Here is a 10390-nt window from a genome sequence, read left to right as displayed (position 1 = left end):
AGAAAGCTATTTTTCCATCAATTGAAAGTTGATTTTTTTTTTTCAAAATTATATTTAAGCCATTAAAATCTAATTTTTTAAAAGTATAATTAATATTTTATACAATTTTTTTAGAAAAATATATATGTAACTAAACATAAGCCATTCTGAAAGGTACCATTTTTTTAATTAAATATGCTAAAATTATTTTTTTAAGTATCATATTTGTGGGAATCAAATTTTTTATAAGAAAATATTCTGATCGGCAAAAAATTCCTCCCACGAACGAGTTCTTAACGGCAAACCAAACATTTTGATCTAACTCTGGAGAGACGAGAACTAGCCAGGAAAGAGAGTGCACTTATCAAACAAATTGTAGCCATCAATACTTCCTCCCATGATCACAGCCATCGGTCCCTTTTCCCTCACGTGGTTTACACGTGCCGTGTTATGGTTTCTTGGAGAGGAGGACAGGGCCGAGGAGGAGAGACTCTCTCTCTCTCTCTTCCCTTTATAACTCTCAGCATTTCTTTTCTTGCTCTTGCTGCGAACGAAATCGACAATGGAGGTGAGTGTTTTTTGGCTGCTCTCTCTTCTTCATCTCTCTTTCGTTTCTCTCCAATTTCTTCTCGTGTCGATCCTCTTTTGTTTCTCTGACCTCGGTTCGGTATTTTTATCTCATGAATCGAAGCAGTCGGCTGCCGTTTCTTCTCACGATTCCACGATCCAAGAAATCGGCTTCGAAAGGACCCTGTAAGCTATCTTCTCCCAAACCCTTTTTCTTTTCAAAGTATAGTTTGACTGTTCGCTGCATGATTACATTCTCCTCGAATATCTTAGGGCCCGTTTGTTATTGCTTTTTTTTTTTTCTTGTTTTCGTTTTCAAAAATCCAAGTAGAAGGTTGAACTAGAATTAACAAATATCTATAATGAAACCCGTTCGTTCTTAAAATTGTTTGTAAAATCTTTAGAGCTTTTGGCAGCAAGGATTTATTGCTTTCAAAAGAAAAAGTGAACATAAAAACAAGAAATGGAAGATGTTCCGTGCAAATGCTACCTCCAACATCAATATCCATGCGGTATTTCACTTGTATGCGGGGAAAGGAAAACACAGAAAAGACCACACCACCAAACAGACCTTTTACTGTTGATTTTAAACTATGTTGGAGTGATAGATCAAAGAGCCTGATGTAGTGCTGTATCATTGCTTCTTCAATTTACACTGGTACTAAGGATTTTGAAGGCAAAATGATTTTACTTTTGGTTCAATTGTAGATCTATGACTAAATATTTATGCTTTGGCCAATTCGACTGTGATTTAACTGGATATTGCGGTATTATAGAGTTTGAAGCTCTTTGGGAATTAAAGAAGAAAGTTTTTTGAAGGGAAATGCGAGATTGAATTGTTCTAGACAAGAAAGGCATGATTTTGTTATGTCCTAGAAATATTTGGGATGATTGAATTGGAACTTTAGGTGAAACAGTTTTGGTGGAATGAAACTGTTGTTATACAATTGTTTCTAACTGTTTGTGTTGGCATTAGGTGAAACGAAATAAGCCACCACTTTACTTGCAGAATATTAATTACAATAAGAGGTTGTTCAGAGTTGTATGGTTAAGACAGAAAGGAAATTTGTGATTCTAGTTGTTTTGAGTTTTGATCTTGAATCTTTTTTCTTGGTGTTATTTCCTTCATTCACCAATCTATGGAGAAAATTGTGGAAGCTACAAGAACTGCCTGAATTTATTTAAGCCATTTTGTCTTGTGTCATTGATGAGATGTGACTAAATGGCAACAATGGATAGGACGAAATACCTTTTTTACCTTTTCAAGAAATTAAAGATCGAGATATAGGATTTATGCGGTTGTCCTGCTATATATTTTTGCTCTCTACCCCCATCTTTTTTCTTTTCCTTTTTGTTTTCCTTGGAGGGGGATATAGATTCTTTTTTTAAGTAATTTTGATGTGGCTGAATCCTTTATTACTCCTTCCGATTACCCCCTTTGCTGCCCAACTCCTAATGATGGGCAACCTCTAGTTATCTATCTTTTAGGTCCCGCGACGCCTTGTGAGTTACTGGATTTTTCTCTACCCGAGAGGAGGAAATTAGAAGGAATGAAGCCCAACCTTGCACGAGCCTCCTCAATTTGCTGCTGGAATACAACAGCCCGCCACCTAGATCTCTGAGCCTCTACCAAGGGCCTCACTAAAGTAGCACCTTCGAACCAAGATCTTCTAAGGCCTCTTACTCATTCCTGCCAGATGACTAGAGGGTGCTAGAGACACTTCGAACTCCATAAAAAAAATGAAAGGAGTAGCGACCTCCATTAGGGTAGTACTTGGCGATGGTCATGGCAAGAGATCTGATGATGTCAGTATTATGTTGAATAGATCATTGTAGGTCATGGCCAGCTTCTAGGGGATGCTAGCCTAGCTGAGGATGGCATTGAAGCCCTCTAGGGCTTTCATGATTTGCTCCTCATCCTTGATTTAGGTAGCCTAAATCAAGAAAAAGAGATCCAAAAAGGACCTTAAGTAGTGATTAGAAACTTAACAGGGAAAATGAGGGATAGGCGATCATAGAAGAAAGGGGATGGGACCTAGGTATGGGCGTTGATGTGGTTGATGGTGGCAGCGAAGCCGGGGGTGCTAGCAATATCATAGAGAGTGAGGAAGGAGACAAGGGAGTTGAGCTTTATGAGGACAATGGTGCCAAGCATGGAAACCATGCAGTCATGGCTTGACTTGCTGGTGACCAGTGGGTGCGATGAGAAGAAGCACCTCCTCTTCTCTTGAGGATGGTTTCAATTGATCGGAGAAAGAAATCTGCCTCCCTGATTCTGCTTGAAGAGGTTCGAGGAGCCTTCAATGCCCTCCAATGATCTAGCAAGACAGGGCAAGGGGCTCTAGAAGATCTTGTCCCGAAAGCGCAGCCCTAGTTAGGCCCTCGGTGAAGGCCTAGAGATCTAGGCGGCACATTGCTATGTTTTAGTGATGGACAGAGCAGTCTCATGTGTGGTTGGGCTTAGAATTTTTCCTTTTCTCCTCACATAGAGAAGCCTCTACTAGCCCACGTGGAGTGGTGGGGCCCAAAAGATGGATTGTTGGCGGCTGCCCAATGCCCACCAATAGGAGTCAAGTAATAAAGGGGGTAACATAGGAGGAGTCCCAGAGGATCTAGACTCCTTATGATGGCGTAACTTTAATTAGAGGTCGGGCTAGATCATTAAATAAAGTGATTTAGTTACTAGACTTTTTTCAAAGTTCTCTAAAGAGTGTAACTTAAATTAGAAGCCTTATTGTAGGCAAATAATATCTTAAATCTTAATTAATCATATATAATTAGGTTAGCCTATTCTTGGAGTCCTTTCCTAATTCAAATTTTAACAAGACATTCATTTTCTTTTGATGCAAGTTTGATACTTGGTAGCAGGAATTCTTTTGCTTAGGGTGTCACACCCATTTCGGAACCTCCCTAGAAACTTATCCTTGTACCTGCTTCCTTGTTTTTAAAAAAAAGAAAAAAATTAAGAGACTTGCCTTCCTTGCATCCACACCTAAATCTGCTCCCACACCTACACCTGCTTTTGGTGACTAAGCTTTGATCATAGATTTGAAAAATTAAATTTGGACTGGTACCCAAGGAAATATACATTCTTTTAGTTAGTCTTTCTTTTCTTCTTTCTACATCTTTTGGATTTTCTTCCTTTTTTTGTTATTATTATTAGATCTTTGTGATGGATCTGATGTAAAACCTTATTGTCAACCACATTATAGTCACCATAATATTCCTCCTGGAAAATCCTCTTATAGCTGCTTTTCCAATATTCTTCAAAACCTAGAAACCTAATTCATTTTCCATCACTATAAATTGAGAATATTCTGTTCTATCAATGATATATAGATTTGGAATAACAAACCAATAGAATTCTTTTTCGATCATATATCAACGTTTCGATCATATATCAAAGTTCCAATCCCTACTAATCCTTGCAACCATCGTAGTTAAATTAATTGTGACCCAAAACTTAGGTTACATGAATTTGTGTCAGGATAAATTGCTAAATGTTCTTGTTGAGGCTCTCCTTTTCCAATATTATATGATGAGTCTTGCCATCGCAAAAGATCGAATCAGAGCATGCTTAGTGCACTTAAGAACTTATGACAAATTATGAGAGTAAAAGATAAATGATAGATGATTTTCATAAAGCAGTGGACAAAATATTTAATGTCTTAATAGCCTAGCTCAATAAAATTACAAACCGGGATTGTACTTTATCCCATCAGTTTTCCCTCATAAATATTTAACATCGTGAGTTAATGGAATATCAGCAGAATTCTCAATATCATTCTCTTGAAGTTTTCTTATTCTTTTGGTGGATATAGGAAATAATGTGCAACAACAAGGAGATTGCATGATGGAAGATTAAAACATAGTGAAATACTGTTTTACTTAATGTGGATTTTTTTTTTGATTGTTCTTCATACTTAAATTTGTCATGGTTAAGTCCTATCAAAGTCATGGATAGTGGACTATCAACTGGAAGGCATATCAACTAGTGATATGTAAAGGTTGAACAGGGGTAAGTAACATCATTAGAGAAGAGGGAGTTGGGTTGTTGTAAGGAGCACAAAACACTTTGGCGAAGCTCATGTGCTTATGGTTTTTACAAACTGTCATGAGTAGTTCCTATATGTAGTTATGCTTTTGGGGTAGATTAGTATTCAATCTTAACCAGCCCCTTATGGTGTCAGCTTCAATATTGTAGTATGATCCAAGATTTGAGAACTAATTGTGGCTACCTCTATACATTAGATTACACCTCTATAAATTCTATAAAATTCCTAACGAGACAATTTTGGATGAGAGAGGAGGTTGCCATCGATCTCTGAAGATCATATAGGAGAAGTGGAAACCTTCCATATAAGGTCTGCAATTCAATTTGATGCAATCAATGAGCTTCCCTCCAAGTTTTTCCATGTCTTAGAAACTATCTAGGTGAGGAAGCAGGTAAACTTGTGACAGTCCTGTATGTGCTCCAATTATCAGATGTCTTGCTACACATCTATTGGCACCCTAAAGGGCCTAAACTAAGTTACACTCAATGACCTTTTTATTTGTGCACCGGACGACAAAAATCTGAAAATCTCAACTTGATGAAATATCAATTGTGTCATTTCTTTTGCAATGTTTGTCTTCCATGTAGTGTTTTTACTGTTCATTTTGCTAAGGAAAATTTGAGTTTGTGATCCCATAACTCTTCTGATATGTGTTTGTGCATGCGAAATTATGTATTGAGATTGTGATCTTAAAGGTGAGTTATAAAACACACATGGGTGTTGCAAAATGAAAATCTGAAGTGTTAGATATAATCTACAAGGTTTAAAATGCCTATAGACAGAATGATGATGATGGTGAGATTCCTTGGTTCGTCAAATGATCCCAAAATCAAAAAAAATGTGTTGTGCCATTAGAACATTTAGTTTGAGATGATTTGACTTATTGGCAAGGGATTTCCAAAACATATGAGTTTTTGTGTGTAGGAGCTTATAGATCGTATCCATTATTTTTTCATTTGGTTGGATATAGTAACAGATGTAAACTCCTTTTTTCCCAAGCTGTGTGTACTATAACCCTATCCTCCATGTCTTTCCCACAGCATACTAATATTCTTCACAGAAACATGACTGTCCTACATTTCTATGAACCATTGCATATTTATTTGTATCTCATTCCAGTATTTCTTATATTTATTTTGAATAACGAACTTGATATATAGCTCTTTCAACATTGTTTTATTCTTATCCGTGCCTTTGCATTGCTCATGTCCATTTTTATTGTTCTATCCCTCTTTGTTCTTTGTATTGCATCCCTTAAATAGTTGGAACTTGTCTGCAGCTACCCGTATGTAATGGGTACGTCAGTGTTAGGTATGAAATATAAAGATGGAGTTCTCTTGGCTGCTGATTTGGGAGGTTAGTTTTGTTCTTTAGTCTATAATTGGCGGCACACTGGACAGTCATAGATCCTTAATTTTTAATTGCATGTCAACATTTTCTTTTTCAAAATTCTTATCAAGTTATTCCTGTAATGTATCTTTCTTCTGTCATGAAACTTCCAAAGGTGAGGGTTTAGGCTCAAGTTACTTGGTAATGTTTAAACTATATATTTTCACTGATCACTCATGTTTTAGTTCACAACTTCTAGCAGGTGAATTCTCACTTGCAACTTTGTTCAACTCCCTGTCATGTCACCACTTTGGCACATTAGAGCATAGATGTGCTAGTCAAACTATTGGCAAAAAATTCTATATTTTCATACTAGTACCTTATCTGAAGATCAACATATTTAAAAATTGCTATTGCATTCATTAAATGATTGATCCTTCATTCTTTACAGAGAACTGAGATTTTTTTGGTTTTTCTATTAAATGGCATATTTTATGCATGGCAGGTTCTTATGGATCTACACTACGTTACAAAAGTGTGGAGCGGATAAAACCTATTGGCAAACATTCTCTTCTTGGTGCTAGTGGGGAAATCAGCGATTTCCAGGAGATTTTGCGTTACCTTGATGAGCTTATGTAAGAACGGATGGAGTAACTTATAGTTCATTTGATACATGCTTGCATTATAACCTGCTGATGTAGTATAATTTATTTTTGTGTTTCGTTGGACATTAAAAGAGTTGTAAGTTTATAATCTGCTTTTCACGGCCATGTTTACTCATTATGCAGATTGCACATGTTGCTAAGTTATTGAAATATTTGAAACTTTGTCTTCCACAGTTTATATGACAACATGTGGGACGATGGAAACTCTTTGGGACCGAAAGAAGTCCACAACTATCTGAATCGCCTGATGTACAACAGACGCAACAAATTTAATCCTTTGTGGAATTCACTTGTTCTTGGCGGAGTGAAAAACGGGCAGAAGTATCTTGGCATGGTAATTCAACATAGGAAAACATCATCTTAGTTGGTCATATCTGCATATGCGTGTGATATTCTTTCATTGTTGGTGGTTTTTCCAGGTTGGTATGATTGGTACACATTTTGAGGATAATCATGTCGCTACTGGATTTGGAAATCATCTTGCTCGGCCAATTCTTCGAGATGAATGGAACGAAGATATGAGCTTTGAAGAGGCTGTGAAGCTACTAGAGAAATGTCTACGCGTGCTTTTATATCGTGATAGGTCATCTATTAACAAGTTTCAGGTATGATTCTTTTGTGTTCGTGTCTTTTTTATTGCATTGAGTATACATATGTTGCTAAATTGTGCCTATATTATGCATATTAAATGATTGTATCTGGATCTACTTGATAAGAAGAGAGATTGTACAGTGAAATAGTCAAAACTCTGACAAAATTGTAGTTCACCTTTTATTTATCTATCTCTCTTCTTATTTGCAATGTGGTCATTCCACTTTGGTTCTACTGCATCGTGTAACACAAGTTTTCAAATCAGAATCATTTTACACATTTTGTTGTCTTATGGTTTTCATCTAATTTTAGCATGCTCTTTTATGTATTATTGTTATACTTTGTATCCTTTATACAAAAAAAAAAATCAGACGCACTGGTCAAACTTGCGAACAAACCTTACGTTCAACTTAACAATTTTAGTGGGCTTTCTTTCAAACGATATACTTCTACACATTCAAATATACTTTTCGATATATTTTGTACATGTGTGGTACATTATCAGTCTCTGCTAAATACAATGATATAAATCTGCATAACTGAATTGTTTTTTTTTTTTGTGATCTCATGAAATCATGTTTTTGAAGCTTTACATCACAAGTTGTACACCATGCTTCAATGATTCTAGCTTAGAATGCAAAAGAAAAATCACTATAATAGAAGTTGTGGTTGCTGAATCATGATGTTTAGTCTACTGTTTAAGAAACCGGTGCATGCATCTGCATATTCAGATGTGGTCCCTTGACTGCACTACATTCTCTATATGCTTAGGCCTTAGCATTATGCAGCTACATAAGTAGCCAGTCGGGCAATATGTGTCCAAAATATGCAGCCCATTATCATGTCGGCCTTTGCAAGTGGGGCAGATTCAGGTGAATCGTCAGGCTGGATGTGGATTCTAGGCAGGCCCGTTGCGAGTACTGTTAATAAATCTTCATTCCTTAATTATGTAATAATATTGCTATTAGGTCATAAGTGACATCGTAAGAAATACTTTTTGTTGTTATTAACATTGACGTTTGTTTAAATTGTTTGTTACTGTGCTGTATTTTATGTATTTCTTTATATCTAAATGCTTATGTGCCTGCATACTATATATACACCATTTCGGTACCTTGACTACCTTTATACCATGGTGGCCTTCAACACTGGTTTAATCCCCTTTGAACCAATACCTACACATTTGTTACTCCCATTTCTTTTCTCTATTGAATAGCAATCAACTTATGATCTATCCTTCTTATTACTATTCTTGTTTTCTTTCCACTCTGATTCCTATCCCTGCTTATTGTTTTTTAATTTGAACAAACGAACCGTCTTCATTTTGCTTAACAAAAATGTTTATGTTTGTAGAGGTGTTATATGTACAGGTATTGCACTATTCATAAAAGAAGTTATCCATCAACCATCACATATTATCCATATAAATTTTCTTCTTGCAAGTGCACATTTAATATTCTCAATTTCACTAAGCATATCTTTTATGCAAACTAATGTTATAAGTTTCTCGTATTATTTTGGCATATTGAAGCGATAATAATGTAGCAAGCTATCCATGTACCTTTACTCTGGCAAGCTTGTGCAAACTCTTCCAAGGTCGCCTTGCTGATCTCCTAATCAAGGGATCACTTGTAGGGCATTGTTATGAATAAATTTTCCTTAAAGTCAGCATTGTAAAAACCATACTTTATGTCGAATTGGAATGGCACTGGATCCTATCAAAGTGGTTCAAGTGACCGCAAGGACATCTTGATACATTGACTTTTCAATTTTATATGTGAAGTATAGCCTGTCTTACTATAAATAAATTAGGTTCCTTCTGGCTCATTCGGTTTTACTATGTGGCAGACTTCAGTTAGCCTAGGCTTCACTTCCACCCATTTATCTTCCTATATTTGAGAACAAATATGCAGAAAACTTGGAGTTATAAAAGCAAACATGGTTGTTAGCCTCACATTCTAGCCACCAATATTGTTGTAGAAATTATATATTATTGAAGGTTGGGTTGAATCCGACCTAAACTTGGTCTTAGAGGTATTGTACAACATGCAGCAGAAGCACTCCTATCGGCCTATATTTTCTTAATGGGATGTTTTTTTGAAAAAAAGTGGTATGAATTTGGAAATGACTGGTCACCTAGGCATTCTTACCTCAGAATATGGGTGTAGCTTACTAGGATATATTCTAACCTAAGAATAAATATGTAAGACCAAAAATGCTACATGAGTCTTGAACTTAATTGAGAAAGTGTCCGTACAAAATAGTCTAGATGAGGATTTTGGAGAAAAGCATGATGATCTGTCCCCCTGCCAAAAGTGTACAAGCTCCATTGGTTTTTCTCGAGAAGAAGCTAGATACAATAAAATGGAATCGGTAATAGATGACAACACCTAGATCTTAGTTGACTTGAAACTTAGTCATGGAGCCTTCGGATTCTCTTTTCCCCTTCATTGTTTCTCTTATGGACGTAGCTGTGGTATTATCAGCAACGCTGCAATTTCTTTGCAAGCATGTTTATTTTTAGCTTTATCATCATGGAATTGACTTTTACCTGTATCTGAACTACAGATTGCTAAAATCACAGAAGAGGGGGTGACTATTTTTCCACCTTACTCCTTGAAGACCTTCTGGGGTTTTTCTGCCTTCAAAAATCCAACAAAGGGTGCTGAAGGCTCATGGTAGCTGCATTCATCCTGTGTGGGAGCTGCTTTTCTTGTTCTGTGACTCAGATATTTAGTTGTGTTGAAGGATGAAGTAGAATATAAGAGGCAACATTTGTTTATTGGCTGAAATTTAAAACTGGTTTTAGCACTATTGAAACTGTTGTTCCTCAACACATTTTTATGATGATTCATCATCTCTGTGTAAGATTCGACTTTCGACCTGCCCCAAATTGTCTTCATGCTGCTTGCACGAAAGTAGTTTCGTTTCTGAGGAAAAAGTTACCTTTGGAGTTCAAGCACTAGGGTTTTTTGGGCAAATGACAACAATCCACATGAATACGAATTCCTGAAGTTATCCACATGATCGAACCATGTTTTTGCAAGCCAACCAGCAGTGAGATTGTGGCTTTGTCAAATCGTCAAATTTCACCATGGCTTAAGCCCTGAATAATTATTATGTTTAAGAACTGGACTGATGGCATGCAGAGGTAGCTAATTATTATGATCATTACCCTGGCTAGCAAAGTTTGTGCTGTGTATT

The 10390-nt window shown here is 36.4% G+C and overlaps 1 protein-coding gene across 1 annotated transcript; it reads left to right on the top strand.

Annotated features, from left to right (window-relative positions):
• The first annotated feature begins 443 nt into the window (after positions 1–443).
• LOC103721761 (proteasome subunit beta type-4-like) lies at positions 444–10081 on the top strand. The gene is made up of 7 exons (XM_008812088.4): positions 444–547; positions 674–732; positions 5881–5957; positions 6436–6565; positions 6770–6929; positions 7015–7200; positions 9755–10081. The coding sequence occupies exons 1-7, from the start codon at positions 542–544 to the stop codon at positions 9866–9868; spliced, it is 732 nt and encodes a 243-aa protein (XP_008810310.1). The 5' UTR covers positions 444–541; the 3' UTR covers positions 9869–10081.
• Positions 10082–10390: the final 309 nt, after the last annotated feature.

Source organism: Phoenix dactylifera, chromosome 18 (genome assembly GCF_009389715.1).
Source record: "Phoenix dactylifera cultivar Barhee BC4 chromosome 18, palm_55x_up_171113_PBpolish2nd_filt_p, whole genome shotgun sequence".
Lineage (NCBI taxonomy): Eukaryota > Viridiplantae > Streptophyta > Magnoliopsida > Arecales > Arecaceae > Phoenix > Phoenix dactylifera.
Note: the sequence above shows the minus strand (reverse complement) of the source record. Positions and strands in the feature narration are given on the sequence as shown.